The following is a 20605-nucleotide window of genomic DNA, read 5'->3' on the forward strand; positions in this document are numbered from 1 at the left end:
GCAACTATGTTTGGTTCTACACAACAGCATAGCCAACATTTGATATTCATACATGCATATAATTTTGGTGACAGATGCACTGTCAACTTGCTCTTAAATGTTCATGAATTGACCATTTCAATATGACGGAGATCTTATGTAGGAAACACCTATAAGTTTATAAGGTTTTCTTATTCATGGGGCCCACCCCTAAATGTCTGTAATATTCTAATTCCTAGAAATGGCTCAATGTAAAATGTACATACATATTATCCCTAGAAGAACAACAGCACAGTTTTGATAGCCTACTTGCTTGACATTAAAACGTTTTAAAAAGTGTCATATCGAGGCCTACATAAAAACACAAAACGCATTCTCACCAGAAAAAGGTTCACTCGTTCACAACAACAACAACAACAAAAAAGAACAATCCAATATCAGGAGTTAAAACTAAAACAACTTAGTTTTGCACGTGTAAGCACCACAAACATTGTCTGTTGTAACTTACATCAGTTTTTGTTTATTGCGCAGGCGATCGCTAAAGGAAGGCCCGTGCACGGAATACATATTGCATTGCTTTAGTGTCAATCAATGCATTTCTCTATTTCTCAATGTTTGTCTAATATATCTCCGCCCTTTACAAAAACAAAAACAGTGAGCGTACTATATACAGATATGATACAGACGCACTTTAATTTTGGCTGGCGTCCTGTGGGCAGACTGCAGAGCGCCTATCACAGGCGACTTGTTTCTCCGCCCCGCTGCAATCAGCGCAACAAGTGCATTGATGCTGTCCAATAACGTCTCTCCGTCCGCGCAGCTCCACGGATCCCTCTGGCTGAGCTTTTTCACCACAGAAAACCAACATTAAACTTTCAAACGAGTCCGTTTCAACTCACAAATCTGCGTCGCGAGCGCTTTATTTCGATCACGTGCTATTAAATCACCTAAGGGAGAGTTCGGGGCACGCAGTTCGTGGAAAGTTTTTCGGTCCCGGTAGATCTTTGGCTACGGGGTTTGTTTCGCTTTTTTTTTACTACTATGTAGTTTCGCATTCATCGACGGGCTGTCCAACGATTTCCGATGAGTTAATATGAGTGATTCTCTGGACCTTGAACTGTTGGAGGAGTTACTCGCGGCTTGCGAACACATTCAAGCCGCACAAGTGTTGTGACACCGGGCTAAGACGCCACTCAAGAACTATGATAAAGGTAAGACGTGCGAATATCAACTAATGTACACGTTAATTTAGAGTCGGCGCATTGTATAATTTTATTGATACGGGAACAGATATTTAGTGACAAGGGCCCAAAAGTGTAAGCAGATCGTTCCGCTGGCACTTTATCGTCTTGTCAGTACCGTTGAGTTCAAAAGAAGCTGGAGGGAGGAGGGGGTATTGTGTATGCGTTACTATCCCACTGGTTGTCATGGTGATGTGGGGGGAGCGCGCAAAGCTTGTAGGGAGATGGAGCTACGGGGGGAGTTAAGAAAAGGAGGAGGAGGGGTGGCGAGGTGGTCATCTTTATAGAGATTGAGTTAATTAAACTAAAAAATAAACGAGAGTTTATGTTTCTTTCTCTATTTTAGCAAAGGCCCGTAATCGCGTTCATCCATACCGGATCCTTACTAAAGTATATACTTACTAGTACGAACTGTAGTAACTTAAATGTTTTTTTTTTGTAAACTATTTTACTCAAATTATGGTGTCACCGCTATAATGATAGTTTAACCATGATAATTATAGTAAAACTATGATAGTACAAATGGTAATGTGCCAACTTTATACTTTAACTATAATAAAACCATACTTATTCTTAAATCTGAAATATTACTATTAATCTCACGTGCTTGACAAGGTTTTTTGTGATACTTTAAAACTAAGTGTTACAAGTGTTAGTTTTTAAGCATAAAACACCATTTTGCAACGTGAAAACACATCATTTGTCATGCTTAAATATAATGTTTAAACTCCGGCATGTGCAAACAACATGCTGCTCTTGACATAAGTCATAGATAATTATGCATTCCACAACATTTCACGGCCATCTTCATTTTGTAATGCATACTAAATAGTTAAAACACTTAGTCCGACACTTTCTCTAAACAATTGCTTTTGCTCGCTTGACATCAACACACAGGCAATGGAATGCACTCCACACACACATGACGAGAGGGTTTGGTTATTATCACAAGACATACACAGGAACTTGTATGCCTTGTACGTGCCTCCTAAACCATGGCCACCATAAATTAATGCCAAGACTTACAGGGGCTGGTCATATAATTAGAATATCATCAAAAAGTTGATTTATTTCACTAATTCCATTCAAAAAGTGAAACTTGTATATTATATTCATTCATTACACACAGACTGATATATTTCAAATGTTTATTTCTTTTAATTTGATGATTATAACTGACAACTAATTCAATTCAATTCAATTTTATTTATATAGCGCTTTTCACAATGTGCATTGTTCCAAAGCAGCTTTACAGGAGCAAATAAGAAAAACACAGAAAGGTAAAACACAGCACAGTGCATGGTGTTTATAGACCAAGCAAGATCATTATAATAAATAATATCTAATAAATAAATGAATAAATAAATAAATGCAGTCTCCCGGTGAGCAAGCCAACACTGCACTGCTCTGCTGTGGCGAGGAACCCAAACTCCAATGCTGAATAATGGAGAAAAAAAAACCTCGGGAGAAACCAGGCTCAGCCGGGAGGGCCAGATCTCCTCTGACGTGTCATAGCTGCACTCAGTGACCCCGACCAAAGCCACCGAGCAACGTCCACGAAGAACAGGGAGAGCCCTGTTCAACTAATGAAAATCCCAAATTCAGTATCTCAGAAAATTAGAATATTACTTAAGACCAATACAAAGAAAGGATTTTTAGAAATCTTGGCCAACTGAAAAGTATGAAGATGAAAAGTATGAGCATGTACAGCACTCAATACTTAGTTGGGGCTCCTTTTGCCTGAATTACTGCAGCAATGCGGCGTGGCATGGAGTGGATCAGTCTGTGGCACTGCTCAGGTGTTATGAGAGCCCAGGTTGCTCTGATAGTGGCCTTCAGCTCTTCTGCATTGTTGGGTCTGGCATATCGCATCTTCCTCTTCACAATACCCCATAGATTTTCTGTGGGGTTAAGGTCAGGCGAGTTTGCTGGCCAATTAAGAACAGGGATACCATGGTCCTTAAACCAGGTACTGGTAGCTTTGGCACTGTGTGCAGGTGCCAAGTCCTGTTGGAAAATGAAATCTGCATCTCCATAAAGTTGGTCAGCAGCAGCTACCAGTACCTGGTTTAAGGACCATGGTATCCCTGTTCTTAATTGGCCAGCAAACTCGCCTGACTAAAAGCTATAAAAGTAGTAAATATTAAACTTGCATTTAAATACTTTTATAACTCCATTGTGATAACAAAGATTTTGGAATTTCCATTAGTGGCTCTGGTGGCGTTTACATTAGGCCGTTGTCGTACAAAAACGGCGTTTTAAAATGAAAACGATCCTCGTTTACACTGCCGTTTCCACATGCGTTTAAGAAAAAATCTGCACTGGAGAAAAAGCATGTCACATGACCATTCAGACACGCTGGGCATGCGCACTTAAATGTAATGTTGGTTGTTGATGACAGTTGGTTTCTAGTCACAGACCGACCAGTACAAAATGAACATGATGGCGAGGAAAAGCAAGGACGTCTTCGTGTGGATAACGTTAGATGAGGTAATCCGTGTTATTAGGCTCGTTTGATTTCATTCGGCGCCACGCAGACCGATCGACGGATGACATCGCAGTACTGAGTGAGCTATTTACAAACATACGGCTCTCGATTCTCTCTTGTTGCTGTAATGTCACCGTGTCGATTCGTGTAAACAGCGCAGCTTGAAGTTAAACATGCCTGTTGTTTACACGGTCGCTGCGAGGCTGGTCATTGTCGCCTTCAGGTAGCGTAATGGCTCATATGACAGAGGCTTAACGAATCAGGGAAGCAAACGCAATCGTAAGACGACCCAATCAGTAAGCGAATGTGGGAAACCACGCGTATTCTAATAATAATAATAATTCAATTATTTGTCAAGTATGGTGACCCATACCCGAAATGTGACTCTGCATTTAACCCATCCAGAGAGTAGTGAACACACGCACAGCTAGTGGTGACCACACGTACACCCGGAGCAGTGGGCAGCTATCACTGCAGCGCCCGGGGAGCAAGTAGGGGTCAGGTGCCTTCTTGCTCAAGGGCACCTCAGTCGTTACCCGCTGGCCCTGGGGATCGAACCGTTTTGGGGTAAAACGAAGCTCGAAAACGTTGTGTTTTCTTTTGGTTTGGGGGTGAAATGTGACCTGTACATGTTTTGAGAAACACACCCATTAAGCTTAACAAAGCTTAGTATTTCTCAGAGCATGCTGAACGTATATTGACATGTGTTTTGCAGCAGTAGACTTGGTGTAGACAAATGCAGCTCAGGAGACAGGTGAGATGAATGAGGTTTCATGGAGCATTACTTAACGCTTCCCATGCCTGAAGCAGGCAGGGCGTGTCTGCCTCCTAACTATACTTCCTTGTCTTGCTGACAAAAAGGAGAACTGGGCCATAATATGGCAGGTGGTATCAGTAACCAAACAAAAAAAAAGAATAAATCACTCTTCTATTCTCTGTACATTGGTAGTTTTGCAGTACATCAAACTTGTCAGAAGGGCTCTGTGAATAGGTTCTCTCTCTCTACACATGTTAACAAGCGCATTTGACAGTATACAGAATTGATGCTAGCCCAGACTGATAAAGCCTTATAATCAGATTAGGATAAGGAGAGGGGTGGTACACTCACTATCGTGTAGGTTTGAGGAGGATCTTGACCAGAGCGATGAAGAATGCTAGTGTTTTAAAGGGGTCATATGACACGGCTCAAATTAACAAAATTGTTTGTTTTAGATGTAATGCAATGTGTATACACGATTTAAGGTTGAAAAACGCTGTATTTTCCACACACCATGTATGTTTGTATCTCCTCTTTGCTCCGCCTCTCTGAAATGCACAGATTTTATTACAAAGCTCATGGCTCTGAAAAGCGAGGTGTGCTATGATTGGCCAGTTCACCAGTGCGCAGTGATTGGACGGAAATGTAACGCCTCTTACCATATTTGGAACATCAGGTTCCTCTTCAATTGTACTGACAGGTACGCCCACCTTACTTGCGTATACATTTGGGCGGTCTTAGTCAAATCATACCACCAACTGACGTAGATTTGTGGGGGTGTGGTTACACGAGGCGTTTCAGGCAGGTCTGGGTGAGCATTCGCTTTTACATAGAATGCATCTTTTGATCCCACACTTCCATTTTTGCAATTTCACGTGTCTAATACATGCATGAGCAACTTATAACACACCAAAGACACAGAAACACACGTATTCGCGCTATATGACCCCTTTAAACATTTTGACAGTAAAACAGTCTTGCATTCAGTGGAAAGGGGTGAGTCAAACTCTAATGAGATATTTTCTTTCACTCCAGGCTCTGAACAAATCTCAAATCTGTTAATTGACATTGACATGGTATAATTCAGAAGCTTTGGATGGCTAAAGGGCGGCGTGGCTTCTGTACTCAGCCAAAAGTATAAACACGCTTTTAAAAATGCCTGGAATTCCTCGTCACAATCGTGGCTCCGGTGAATTACATTTGACTGATTCATAAAGCGTAGGGTGCATCATTCCTGAGTGATTCGACAGCAACGCAAGACTTGCTCATCTTGATTGGCAGATTATAAGAACTGGTGTGGTGGGTTACTCTTAGGTAAAACATTCCTTAGTCAGGAAGCGCCGGGCTTGTACCTAATTATTTATTTGATACAAAGGCTTGATAATTTGCGTTAACAACTACATCGTGTGGATCATCTTTCACCTCACCGGGCCCACCCTAGTTTTAAGGCGCTGGCAAAAGCATGTTAATCCAATCGTGTGATCTCGCTCTCATACTGGAGTGAGAAAATGAGTCTGCTTGCATCTTAAAGTGTGTGACTTTAGGAATGTAAGACGTCATATGTTAGTATGCATGCATCAGTGCTTATTAGTTGTAGGTGTACTTTGGCACATTAGCAGATCCCCAGCAGGCGTCTATGTGATTATATATGTCTGTATTCTTGTTTAGGGAGTTTGTTTTGAGCCTGGCTTTAGCTGGAAGCCACGCGGAGGGGTTTTGCTCTTAATTAATTCTGACTCGGCAATGATTATAAAGGCGAGGAAGAGTAGGAGTTCAACTTGAAGCTCAGAGACATCGGGAAGTGTGAGAAGTCAGTAAAGAGACACAGAGGATGAGATAATTGCATTCTTTCAAAACTCTAGTTAAACAAAAAGGTCAACTGGCAGTTTCTTTCTCATGCCTCAATGGAGCTAAGTGCTCATGGGTAGCTGGACTTGACATGATCGAGATCAACCGTTGCCTACACTGAGACAGAAGGTATGTTTGGTTATTCTATAGGGCTACACTGTATAGTGGCAACCGATAAGTATCTGAATACAAAAGCCACACTTAAATCAGAATCAGAATCAGAAGAGCTTTATTGCCAAGTGTGCTTGCACACACAAGGAATTTTCTTTGGTGTTGGAAGCTTCTAGTACAGACATTCAACACAATGACAATACAATATAATACGATTTACAGTCTAAAAGATTCTAAATTGTGCATATATAAAATAAAGACTATTTTACAGAAAATGGGGGATAATAACATATAAGAGACATTGTACAGGGTAGTATATAGTAGAATAAACATATTAACAGATTGTATGTACACTTGTGCAAATGGATAATTTAGTAAGTAGAGGTAGTGTTATATACATGTATACATGTATGTGTATAAATGTCATTGCATTAGATAACAAAACCTTGCCAATCTATTTACGGAAAGCTAGAGTTGTGGCCAACAGTGATACTCAACCTGACAATTGACATCTTCACATTTTATTCAAATATTTTATTAAAGATGCATAAAAAATGTTTGTAAGCTTGTTGCATTGGTGTGTTTGGGGTTTGAACTGGAGCTCTGATTTGAGAAGGCTTGGAAAAAAATTGCATGCAACACCTGTCCAAAGAAATAGCCAGGAGAATGACTACAAAATATTGAGGACCAACAAATATTAATAACAGATAAAAGTGTAGTCAAGGTATTCTTCATTTTCTGGGAGATTATTGTTTTCTATGCATGTTTTGTATATAATATAATAAAACACATATTACCTGGTATACTGTGGTTTGTCTTTTTGCTAAATAATTTAGTCCGACAAATACCTTGGTGTGTTGTTCATTTTGTACCGCACACCTCATATTTTGTTGGTTTCATCTAATCTGAGGGGGCATTGAAAGTGTTGCCCCCCTCCGAATATCACTTTTGGCCACTACGCTATGTAAGCCAAGCACATATTTTAAGTAAGACATTTCCCCAAACGACATCTGTTAGCTTCTAAAGAATATTTTTTTTCTATTACGTTCCAATCTACTTTTATATGCATCAACATTTGAAAGTTTAACTGTTTGTTGTTTGGGGCATTCTGACCAACCCGTTGTTGTTTAAATTTGAGGTGGTGCTTTCTGTTTTTGAGACCATACTGAAGCCTGTTTGAAAATCATTGTTTCTTGTGAATTCGTAACTAAGACAAAAAGTAAGTGTACACTTGTAACAAACTCCACCTGTGGTTAGTCGTGGTTGCTATGTGAACATGATAGTAACTGATTTCATACATCCACTAAAAATGACCTTGGGACAAATTATCTGAATCATTAATATCTCTGTGCATTAACGGAGAGCACCCAGCAACAAAGGGGTTAAAACTGCTCAACCTCCACGGGTCTCGAACCCGACCCCTCTCCCACCACTCAAAGAATAAATCTGGTCGAAAACTGTGCAATTTGTTGCATTAATCACAAAGGATTAGCGATTTTCATTGCTTAGTCATGTTCACGAAAGCCTTTCATCAAAGCTAATGTCGCACCAGGCTACGACTTCCACACTCTCGGAGAGGGGCCTCACTTTATCAGGCCTAAAGAAATACAGCCGATGTCTTTCATAGGAAATTTTACAACACACCTCACCCCCGATGTGATCTACGAGTATCCAAGCATGCTATTCACTGGCACCCTCCAATACAACAGATAAAACACTTGATTTATTATTGATCCTGTATTTGTACACCGATTACATGAAAGACATTTACACATGTGAGTGGAAGAACAAGATACGATTTACTTCATCAACGATACTATTTAATGTCAAGGTCATGTTATCAGCCGAGGTTGTATAAGTTCATATTTCATGTATAATGTAACAAGACACAACCATCGTGCGTGTAAAACAGATTACACAGGTGTTGTATTGTTTCATTGATGTGTTAAGTAAAATGCCTTTCAGACAAAACACTTGGTCATTTTATTGTCTAACTCCATATCACGTGCCTTATTTTCTTTATTCAAAGACTTACATTAAGGCCTGTCAATAAACCTGTTGTACGACAGCTGTCATGCTACACAGTTAACTTAATATATCAACTTCCTGTCAATTCTGCAGGCTCCTTCGTCTGGCTCACTTGTCTCCTCTCATAGCAATGATTCTTTCAAAGAGGAGCGGCAGATGAATCCCAAGCCTAGCTGTGGTGACCAGGTCCAGCCTGTCATATCCAAGCCATGCTGTGAGGAGAACAGACTTAACAGACTGAATTCTCAGGCCCAGTCCGTTCCTGTGATTGCTGGTGGGCAGGCCAAGCCGTACCCCTCTAGGGTTGTATGTCTGTTTTCCACCCAGACAAAATGTGAGGATAATGCTGCTCCAAAAGGTCCAGCTGTCATGCCCCAGGCATGGTCTGGACTGGCTAGCTTTCGCGCCGTGGGATCTTTCAAAAAACTGCGGTCTTCTGTGCTCCAAGGAATCCAGAACAGGAGCAATGCTATGGCAGCTGGACAGGAGAGAAATCTTTCCACAGTGGTCAATGAGGATACCAATGGTTTCTTTGTAACCAAGCGAAATGTCACAACCAACGAGAGGACATGTACGGAAATTGATAAAGTGTCAAACGGTACATCCCAAAGTAGCAAAACATCACTTCTGGATGAAGATGAAGATTGTGAGGTGGAAGAAGTTTTTCAGAAGAATTCACATTTTTCAAGAAGTATCCGCAGGGCTTATGGACCGGGGCGCATCCCGTTGGTTGACATAGTGCAGAGACAACCAGAGTGCCCATCTACCAGTGAGCCCATCACGGAAAAGTCTGCTTTACCTTGCAAAGTCCTTGAAGCTCAAGTAAATGTCAAGGTTCAGAGTAAACTGAGCAAAAGTGCAGAAAATCTCTACGTCTTCAAGAGTCATTTTAGACGCAAAGTTACCGCAACTGAGACTCAAAACCCAGATAGCTCTGATACTACAATTCTTCAGAGGACCACCAGCTCCTCATCCGTTGACTTGCAGAACCATGGTTCCAGTAAACGGCAAAGTCCCATGAGAACGCGGGGACATCTGCGAAATCTTGTTGGCAGTTTAACGGACCTGTCTGTCAAAAGTAAAAGCTCTCAAGTGCCACAGTCACCTCTAAGTCAGCTCCATGACGAGTACTCCCGCAGAACGCCTTGTGTTAGCTCAACAGGGCGTCAACCCAGACCTTCACCTGCACCCAGCAATGCCCAGCAGGGAACGCAGGTCAACATTCACCAACACATGCCAACTTTGCACCCCGCTCCCTCCTGTCCTGCCTTCTTTACCTCCGTCCTAGATGACTCTTTGGAGCCTCCTAGCAAAACAACAGCCCTCATGAGTGACTGTATGCATGTGGCTAAATCTTCAACAGATTTCGCCTCAGTTTGTTTGCTGGAAAGGTACTGTGAACCTATGGAGTGCCATCAAAATGGAGCAAATTACCACGTCTCTCAAACGCTCGCTCGGTGTTCAAGCCCCAGTCAAAAGGAGACGATCAATAGCAATAACACGGAGGTAAGATAATGTATAATATCATCTCCATATACTGTTAATGGCCTCTCTGCCAGCAATAATATGTTGAACATGCATTTTGTGGCCTATAAATAGACTTGGCTTGTGATTTTGTACATTTACATTCATTTTTGGAGAATCTATTGACGGAAATGCAATATAATATACATAACTATGTCTTCAGAGATGTATAAGGACCTTGCATAATGAAGTGTTATGTTTTCAATACCTTAGAATGAGCTATTTCTATCTACATACACAGCGGGTCCCCTTGCATGGAATTCACCATGTTGTTTCTACAGTAGCCCCAAGCGGACAAACTGCTCTACAGATAGCGTTTCATAAAATACGTTATCTCATTTTACAAAGAAGCGAAAACATGACGACGACATAGCCCTGTGTCAGCCACCATAGTGCTTCTAAAGGGAGGGGAGAGCGGTGGAGTGAGCTGTTCGTTGCAATTTAAAACCTCACTGCTAAATGCCACTTGACCTTTAAAAGCAATAAGATCAAGCAGGGGCAAAGACAAATGTGAAGCGAATTTGATAGTTGTTTGACAACATTTGCTCTGCAAACTTATCCTCAGACGATATTGTTGTAATGTTTATTTTGTTCTTTGAACGAGTGATGGATTATAAGCAGCAAGTCTGGACAAGTGCTGTTCTGTCTGGCCGAATTTGATACGTCTAGATGTACAAGACAGACGTCTGATTGTAGATGTCACGTGATTGATTGCCAAAAACTTAAACCTTGATCTTTGACATAGGAAGTCATTCCTTGAAATACGAAAACTTGCATCATAGTTTTATCACACAAGTGATACCCATTTCTAATGCAATCGTAACCTTGATCTCGGGTACCTTTGTAGCACATCCAAAGTCAGCAAATTTTGTCATATTTTATTTTGTTAGGGTAATTCGCTTTATTATTGTGTCATGATTGGTCGATCAACCAATCCAATACGTCTTTATCTTTCCATATGACTGACCTCTCCTTCTCCAGCACTTCCTCTAAAGCGATGCATCTTCTGTTTGGAGTGTCACATGGGCAGCTCAGCTGTCTGGCGCGCCACAAAGGCAGCAGGTAGAGTTAATGATTAGTAGGATTGCTTAAACGCAACTCCTGAGACTGAACACGTATGAGCAAGGACAATGTCTCCTCCCCGAGGGAACAATCTAAGGGACAAAGTCCAACAGTCAGACCAAACCGGCATAAACACAAATGTATGCGGTACACGCAAGCCAATAAAGAAATGTGATGTAGACAAGCCGCAGTGGGCCAAGTGAAGTGTGGGATTTTATGCATATACGTTTTGATTGACTTTTTTCACCATGATGCTGGTGCATTGTGTGCCTTTTCAGTGTTTATGGAATTCTGCACAGAGAGAAACGGACGACTCGGAGGTAAGAATTTTCTGTATCTTATACAATATAGACTAATAGCGAATAACACATGAGTACAGACTAGAACATGATGAGCCATGTACAGACAGACCACAGATCAATCTGTTTATTTTTTTCTGTCTGTACAGAATGTTACGAATGTGCAAAGGTTTAATATTGATGGCTGGTAAAATATCTGTCTTTTAGGATCCATATTGTATTGACCCATGAGTGAGCAAACAAAAACATTGCTATAATGTAAATACATCAGCTATAGTTCGATATTTCGCCTTTGCAACAAAATTCTTGGCTTTGATATAGTATGCAATCTTCATAATATAAATGATGTAATTTGAATGAATCACTTAATCATATCTAGATTCATTACTCTGTTTTACAGTATAATTCCTTCCTGTGATACAAAAGGATTTTTTGTATTAATCACTGGTGCTAATAGCAGGTGTTTGCCTTCTCTAGGCTGCTTCATCTGAAGAAGTTTTAAAAGCTCTTTTGAAAACAAGGGATGAGAACTCCTGTGCTACACAATCCCCACTGCTAACCACTCCAACAACACCAAACTCTCCATCTTGTGCCGGTGACTCGTCCACTTCTGTAGTGCCCAGGAAAAGGGCTGGTCGCTCCAGACCTCGGCCAGTGTCTGACTATGGCCAGCTGGACAGATCAAAGTTCTGCATCCCAGAGGACAAAGAGCCTGAGGTTATGGACTACACTTCCCAGAAGGACTACAATAGCAATGGGAGCTACATTGAGAATGACAGAAAGGAGAATGGTGATGTCTGTACTCAAAGCCAGAGCAGAAAGAGGCGTCCCATCTCTGTTATTGGAGGAGTGGATTTGTTTTCTGCCCCAGCAGCTGAGCAGAAGGAAGATGCTGAAAGTTTGCCATCGGTAAGGCACTGTGCACTTTTGTTTATACATTTTGTCAATTTTAAGTCGTTTTTAGCAGCATCAAAATTGCGTATGCAATGTGCATTTCAGGACAGGTTTCCCAAAGACTTCAGCAGAGTTTACAGTAGCGAAATTGCCGGATGAAAATCATTTACAGGGCTTTTTTAAAGGGATAGTTCACCCAAGGAAAATTATTTGATCATTTACTTTTACTAATTTATTTCTTCTGCAGAACACAAAAGGACATATTTTTAAGGAATTTGATTACCAAACAACATTCGCTCCTTTGATTTTTATTGTATACACACAGAACCACTGCGACATTTCTCAAAATATCTTCTTTTGGGTTCCATAATAGAACTCTTTTGGGTGTATCATTATGGCTTAACTGTATAATGTCATAGGTCAGGTGGATTTAAAGAATTTTTCAGGTCATTATTGTAAATACTCTTTGTCTTTCCCGTAACTACATTCGTTTTAAAGACCGGCTTCATCTGACAGTCATTTTCTTAAAGGGTTACTTCACCCCAAAATTTCCTCACCTTCGAGTTGTTCCAAATGTGTATAAATGTCTTTGTTCTGATGAACACAGAGAAAGATATTTGTAAGAATGCTTATAACCAAACAGATTTTGCCCCCCATTGACTCCCATAGTAGGAAAAAATACAATGGTAGTCAAAAGTGCCCCAGAACTGTTTGCTGTCCTACATTCTTCAAAACATCTTTTTCTGTGTTCAACAGAACATAAAAAAGATAAAGTAATATTTCCTACTATGGGAGTCAATGGGGGGCAAGATCTGTCTGGTTATAAGCATTCTTCCAAATATCTTTCTCTGTGTTCATCATAACAAAGAAATTTATACCGATTTGGAACAACTCGAAGGTGAGTAAATGATGACTGAATTTTCATTTTTGGGTGAAGTATCCCTTTAATGCATCTACTGTACTAAGCACCCTCCTGTTCTCATTACAGTTATATGAAATAAAGCTCACTCTTATTACTTTAACCCACATACAAAATAAATAGCATTACATCATGGTTGTAATCGTTAGTGTGAACTTAGAGGAAGGGTAGGCTTTTTGGACCGAATGCAATGATTGGACGGAAATTTTATGGTCTTGCGCTCTTATGTATATCAATATATTTAGACCACATTACTTGGCGTTATCAGAATGTGACTTTCAACCAGCATATCGTCGCTGTCGGGCGGAAACCTCCTATGTCCAAATTTGGTCAATTTCATATTTTTTCACAAATCGATGCTATTGGTCAGTCCCCATGTGGGTCTGTTATTTTTACAAACTATTAACCAATCTAAAGTGTTGAAAATAGCTTGAGAGCAAATCTCTTAACTCCATTGGACACTTCAACTGTCTGAGAAGTCTCGTAACTCCACCTCATCTTCATTCCGCGGGAGCCTCTCGGCATTACGTCTCCTGATTGAAAGTTTTTTAGACAATAACGAGTGAAAATAGTTAGGTTAGATACATTTGAGTAGGCCTGTTTTGTTAAAAATCGATAGCTGTAATGCTTCGGTGCAGAAGGAAGCCCGTGAGCCACGAAGGTAAGTTTGCGAGCAGATTCGGCTAATTTCCGCCTATTAGACAGCCTAGTCAGCTCATCGTTTTTTGTATTGCATCACTTATAGCTCTTGAACCTTTAAAATAGAGTTTAGGAAGATCGTTAGCTACTATTGAAGCCTTTTCTCTTGTCAAGAGGCTCAACGCGACCGCCGACTTTATTTGTGTGCAGATTAATTTCCGCCAATATTAGACAGCCTGTTTAACGTTTTATTTTGGTATTGCTCTAACGTTTGGTCATAGCTCTAACGTTTAAAATAGAGTTTAGGAAGATGTATGTAACCACAATCATTAGCTTTCATTAGCTCTTAAAGCCTCGTCTCTTGTCAAAAGGCTCAACGCGACCGCATACTTTGATGAACACTGCTGGCAGCAGCGACGTCTGTGGCATTACCATTCTTATCAATGACAGCGTAATCTCGTATCTCCCTGCTCCCAAGTCATAAACCTTGTATCTCCGATTAAACATGGTTTTGGGGAAATGTTGTGTTAATGTTGGTACACAACAGTATATGATAGCAATATAAGGTATAATACCAACTTTAACGATACAATGTTTAATAAGTAAAAAAATGCAGTTTTTTAATTTCCTGAAAAATAATGGTTTTGGAGATGCGAGGATTCCGCCCGACAGCGACGATATAAAAAAAATTCTGGAAAGAATTGCCTACCCTGCCTTTAATCATGGTAATTGATATATACAATGATTATTTTTTATTGCTGTGTTACAGTAATAAGAATGAGGTTGACATTTTGAAAGTGCCTAGTAGTTATAAACAAGACCGTGTTCTGCAATGCTTGCAATGTTTTGTATTCAGAACAGATGAGCTGAAACTTCAGTCTAATGACCCCCTCACAAGTCGTTGTCCTGCTGAGAACAGTCGTTGAACTCTGTCTTGAACAGAAGGTCTTGCTGCTTCGATGGACTCGACTGATTAAAGTCTAATCTTTGGTTCTCCGTTGCAGCCGGTTTCTCGTCCTCCAATACCTTCTCGTGGAGTCCCTCCATACCGGGCCGTATCTGCCCGTCTGAGACCCTGCGTCTTCTCCCAAAGCACACCCATCGGCCTGGATAGAATGGGACGACGCAGAGCTCGCAGAGTGCTCAGTGGTGAGGCCGTGTTTGGTTTATGCGCTCATATACACACTTGACACGATGAGAGGCTTTATTGTGAGAGTGGAAATATTGATTTTGTGTGTGTGGTTGTATTGTAGATGGTAGCTCTAATCCAATGTTGGATGACAGCATCAGTGAAGAGGACGGCAGCTTTGAAGAGCTGACTGAAGTAACGCCCTACCTCCAACCGGAAGCCGACCTTTTCACACTCAATCAGGTTGGATAGATAGTTCATTTTGTAGGTTAAATAAAGTTTAATTGTAGCACTTTTTATGAGTGTTTTAACAAGGCGTGTTTCACTTCACGTCTTATCTGTTAAATCCCGTGCTTATCTCCTTGTACTGCACTTGATCTCTTTATCTGATATCTGCCCTGAATGTTTAGTGTGTCTGTAATCTCCATCTCGATCTTCTCCAGTACATAAACGCAGGCCATGCCGTGTATGCCGAGGCCTTGTGGGACCATGTCACAATGGAAGAGCAGGAGCTGGCCTTCAAAGCCGGGGACGTGATACGGGTCCTGGATGTTGGGGAGAAGGATTGGTGGTGGGGGATGGTGGGTGACCGTGAGGCGTGGTTCCCCTCCAGCTTTGTGCGGGTGAGTTGCACTCTCACCCTCTCGCTAAAACAAAAGCAGATTTAGACCCGTATGCTGTTAATGGCTGAACAGTTGTGATTGGATCACCCTAATGCCATAGTAAGACATCCTGCGTGGTTGCTCCGGGTGACCCAGCAGGAAATAGCATGTGTCATCGTGGTTACATGTGCAGATTGACCGGTTTAAAAGAGATGAACATGAATGGAATGGAGTCACTTTGTTTTCAGCTTTAGATAATGTGTTTGCGCGTACAATCTGTGCCTCTGTTTATGCTTAAGATCCAATGAGATGAGTCAATCAGACACAAAGAGGCTTTCAGTGATTTGATCAAGTCTTTGTTGAAGAGGATGAACCAGTTCAATGTCTCCATCAGTTAAAAGCCTGTTTAATACAACTGATCATTGTGCTTAATCATGGTCACCTGTGGATTAAAGGGATACTTCACCCAAAAATGAAACTTCAGTCATCATTTACTCACCTTCGAGTTGTTCCAAATCTGTATAAATTTAAAGAGAAAGATATTTGGAATAATGCTTGTAACCAGACAGATTTTACAATGGGAGTCAAAAGTGCCCCAGAACTGTTTCCTGTCCTACATTCTTCAAAACGTCGTCTTCTGTGTTCAACAGAACTAAAAAACGATAAAAGTATTTTTTCCTACTATGGGAGTCAATGGGGGGCGAGATCTGTCTTGTTACAAGCATTCTTCCAAATATCTTTCTCTGTGGTCATCAGAACAAAGACATTTATACACATTTGGAACAACTCGAAGGTGAGTAAAGGATGACAGAAGTTTCACTTTTGGGTGAAGTGTCCCTTTAATCCATTGAGTCATTTGATCCTGTGAGATTAACCGTAATGTGTTGATTTTCAAGGTACGGGTAAATCAGGAAGATTCCAGCAGTGACAGTGTGGAGAACACACTGGAGGAAGAGTCGGCCCCCTCGGACACATACAAACAAAACACTCATCACCGGGAACAGATGAGAGCAAATGTGGTCAATGAGATAATGGACACAGAGCGTGTTTACATAAAGCATCTCAAAGATATCTGTGAGGTAAGCCTCTATAACAACATTACGCTTTTAACATCTACTTTCTGTTGCATCTGCACGCTGTTGACTTGTTTTCAGGTTTATGATTATCACAAAGGAACCCTTAAAGTTTGACTGTCAAATTTCTGCCACACTTCTTGTTTTAAGTATGAGATTAAAATGAAACGAAACCCATGTTTGTCTTCATTCAAGATAACTACAAACATTATCTCTTAGAATGTAGGCATACAGCTCAGATTAGTTTAATACTATCTTTAACTCCACCCCAGACGTTCGCCATGGTCAGCACGTAGTTCTTTGGATGATTGGACTGGAATTCTAGCATACTGCACAGATATTATATACTTTTATTTTTAAAAAGTATGTAAAGCTTGACAAAATGTATCAGTTAATATTTTGAGTAGTACTAGTAGTATGCAATTGTATGGTTACAGGACCCTGACGCGTTGCATTGTTTATTAAGTGCAGTTAAGATCTTTTTTATTTTGAGCTGGCGTATACATCTTTTGCAGAGGTTGCATAAGAATTTTCGTAACTTTTTGTCACGAAAAGTTAAGAGAAAGTCAAGAAAGATTACTTCTGGTTCATCTGGAGAATCAAGTGGAATGCATTGCATTGTGGGATACAGTACCAAACGCAATGTGCATAGGTGTATCTGCAGATTTTTGCTAGGTTATAGTTATCAGTAGGTGGTAGTTATTCCAAACGGAATTGGATTTTGAGGGCTGTTCGTTGCTGACCTCTGCTGGTCAAACCTGTAATAATAGCATTGCAAAGGGTAACTCTTTACAGCTATGCAAGACTCTGTTTCTTTACTGGTTTCAAAATAAATCTGTTGATGAAATGACACCACTAACATTAATCATTTTGATATTCACTTGTTGTAGGGATATATTCGTCAGTGTAGGAAGAACCCTGCCATGTTCACAGTTGCACAGCTAAAGACAATCTTCAGCAACATCGAGGACATCTACAAGTTCCAGAGAATGTTTCTCAAGGACCTAGAAAAGAAATACAATGCGGAAAACCCTCATCTGAGTGAAATCGGCTCCTGCTTTCTACAACAGGTATCTTTACACACATTCAATAAAAGACCCACTGCAAGAACTGTTACAGATTTGCTCATACATTCCGTCTCTCTCTCTCTCTCTCTCTCTCTCTCTCTCTCTCTCTCTCTCTCTCTCTCTCTCTCTCTCTCAGGGGGAAGGTTTCTCTATATACTCCGAGTACTGTAACACTCACCCAGCAGCGTGTACTGAATTACATCGTTTAATGAAACAAGGAAAATACAAACACTTTTTTGAGGCGTGTCGACTCCTACAGCAGATGATTGACATCTCCATCGCCGGCTTCTTACTCACACCTGTACAGAAGATCTGTAAATACCCTCTCCAACTAGGAGAGCTGCTAAAATTCACACCACAAGACCACAGGTAGATTGTGCTCTTGCATTGTGCTTTTTTTCTATTAAAACTATTAAAATTGTTGTTGTTACAGTAACTGCTCTGGAATCATTCTCAAACCTTTGAAATGTAAACAAAAGAGTAGGCATCGCCTACAAATTTGTACTGTATGTTTTTGCCCTCAGTGACTATTCGGGGGTGTGTGACGCACATACAGCAATGAAAAATGTGGCGAGTCTGATAAATGAGAGGAAAAGACGTCTTGAGAGCATCGACACCATCGCTCACTGGCAAGTGTCCATTCTACACTGGGAGGTTAGTGATGACACTTAACCATTTCAGCTTTATGTCAAAACTCAAACTATTCACGGCGTCATAAACCGTGTCTAATGAAGAATTTTGCCTTGCCAGATACTAGGGCTGTGCAATTCATCGAAAATTAATCGTAATCGTCAATTTTGGCCTTCAACAATTTCAAAAACGCAATAATCGAGGTAAAACGATGATTGTGCCGCATTCCATTTTGCAAAGATCCTCTCTTTTCTTGTGGTGTAAATCCACAGCGCACCCCTTTCCTTTACAGTTGTTCAGCTGTGCTATTTATTTACATTTAGCTTTCAGTTGAATTCAGTTTAATAGCCAAGTTATTTTTATTTTTCTATGTTGTTTTAAAAGTTATTAAATAACCGGGATCTCATTATTGGCCAAAACAATTGTGATTATGATTTTTGTCATAATCGAGCAGCCCTACCAGACATCTGAGTGTAATGCAATAAGATTAGAATTGGATATCATGTTGATCCGTTTATGACATTATGGGCTAATACGCTGGGTCACTTACAGGGCTAGACGAGGCTTTGCATTTCATCTCATTAAAATTCCATTATAGCCAAATAAAAAAAGAATCAAAGTAACGAAAAGAATCCCTTTCCTCCACCTGCAGGGAGATGATGTGTTAACACGGAGCTCTGAGCTCATCCACTCAGGCGAGCTGACACGGATGGTACGGCCCGGTAAGACGCAGCAACGCAGCTGCTTCCTGTTTGACCACCAGCTGGTGTTCTGTAAGAAAGACGTCCTACGGAGAGACCTGCTACATTACCGTGGTCGTCTAGACTCAGATCACCTCGAACTAATTGACCTGCCCGATGGGCGGCACCACGATCTAGGCTTACTGAAGAACGCCTTCCTCCTGCGGCATTCAGAGAACCTGGAGGTGTTAAGTGTACTTTGCTGCAGAAAGAACCAGGATAAGCAGCGATGGTTGCAAGCGTTTGAGCGAGAGCGCAGACGTGTACAGGAGGACCAAGAGATGGGTATGTTTTTTTAAAGGTATTGGTTTGCATAAAATGTTTTTTTTTGCTAAGGCCTTGATTTCACAGCATGCTGTTAATATGATGTTTTATTTGTTCATTTTATTGGTCTGTTTTCAGGGATGGAGATTAGCGAGGCTCAGAGGAAGCAAGCAGTTCAGAACGCTAGGAAATCTAAACAAGGCAAAATGAAAAGTAAGGTCAAAGTTACAATTGTTTAGTAAAAATTCATATTACTGAAAGACCTGACAATAGTAATTAAATATTATGACATTTAATAATATGGTTGATTTATTTATTTGCTCAAATTTGGAAAAAACAAACTTCTTTAGGTTGTTCCAGTTTATGCTTTCTAGAGCAAAAAATTGAGGCAGTGCCTGCCTTTGACCATTAAACTCAATCATGTTAGTTTTTCCTTGCTTTATAAATATGGAATGAAATGCATTTTGTCTGCGTTTTCAGAAATGAATTATTCCAGTCACCCTGTGCCTCCCCACCATCAGCCGCTACATCCTCTCCATCAGCGACACGTGACCGTGCCAACCAGCATCCCGCAGCAGCAGGTCTTCTCTTTAGCAGAGCCGAAGAAAAAACCTGTTCACCTGTGGTACTCGTTCGCACGCAGCGCCTTCTTCAAAAAATGATGAAAAAGAAACGCTTTTCGACACTCAAACATGATTGTTTTCCATAGCGATGATGTGGAGATTCATAAACGATGCAATAGTACAGGACTAAACTGGATTGCTGTTTTCCAATGCATACAAATGTATATTTATATACATGTAAGTAGGTATGTGTGTTTTGAATGTGTGTGTGAGATGGTTTTATGAAGGAACGATGGTGGATGGGGAAAGAAATGATGTTTAGTGTTAGTGCAGAAAGTGTTATTCCTGTCAACTTACTACTATGGTCAAAAAGAGCTGCTCTGGCAAGTTTTCCCATCCTTGCCACCTTACCCAAATGTGTGTCTGTCACGACAATGATTTATCTTCAGCTTCTAACAATGTGTCTGTATATTTTATTGCTTTATCAAAGGCTGGTGCCTTTTTAAGAAAGCGAACGCAAACATGTATCATGTTTAAATAAATGTACACAGTTGTGTTTAAATGCATCTTGATCAATGAATGGCTGAAGCTGTATGTGGTGTCGGTACCCTCTCTTGTTCAAAGAGGTTGAATGAATCTATAGGGTGAGTGAACACAAGGCTTTACTGTCTGCACACCTGACAGGATACAGTTACACTCGGGTGCAAAGCGCCTCGTCGTTTGGTTTCATTTGGCCGATCGTGTTTGC

General features: G+C 40.7%; 1 protein-coding gene across 3 annotated transcripts; it reads left to right on the forward strand.

Annotated features, from left to right (window-relative positions):
* The first annotated feature begins 752 nt into the window (after positions 1–752).
* spata13 (spermatogenesis associated 13) lies at positions 753–20419 on the forward strand. 3 transcript variants are annotated; one of them, XM_057323025.1, is made up of 14 exons: positions 756–1190; positions 8546–9958; positions 11317–11358; positions 11815–12246; positions 14794–14938; positions 15043–15161; positions 15362–15541; positions 16417–16599; positions 17484–17663; positions 17797–18029; positions 18185–18314; positions 18943–19315; positions 19433–19507; positions 19775–20419. In XM_057323025.1, exons 1-14 carry the CDS (start codon positions 1182–1184, stop codon positions 19954–19956), a joined length of 3696 nt encoding a protein of 1231 aa, XP_057179008.1. In that variant the 5' UTR covers positions 756–1181; the 3' UTR covers positions 19957–20419. The 3 variants fall into 3 exon arrangements, with proteins under 3 accessions (XP_057179010.1, XP_057179008.1, XP_057179009.1); XM_057323026.1 differs by lacking the exon at positions 756–1190 and adding an exon at positions 6159–6442; XM_057323027.1 differs by lacking the exons at positions 19433–19507; positions 19775–20419 and adding an exon at positions 18411–18493 and having other exon boundaries at positions 753–1190; positions 18943–19048.
* The last annotated feature ends 186 nt before the right edge of the window (positions 20420–20605 follow it).

This window comes from Triplophysa rosa, linkage group LG23 (genome assembly GCF_024868665.1).
Source record: "Triplophysa rosa linkage group LG23, Trosa_1v2, whole genome shotgun sequence".
NCBI lineage: Eukaryota > Metazoa > Chordata > Actinopteri > Cypriniformes > Nemacheilidae > Triplophysa > Triplophysa rosa.

Bases quoted from the DNA above. Each gene is read 5' to 3' on its own strand.
- spata13 (XM_057323025.1), top strand. The intron at 11,359-11,814 runs GTAAGAATTTTC...TGCCTTCTCTAG, and splicing joins GAGAAACGGACGACTCGGAG to GCTGCTTCATCTGAAGAAGT. The intron at 15,542-16,416 runs GTGAGTTGCACT...TTGATTTTCAAG, and splicing joins TCCCCTCCAGCTTTGTGCGG to GTACGGGTAAATCAGGAAGA.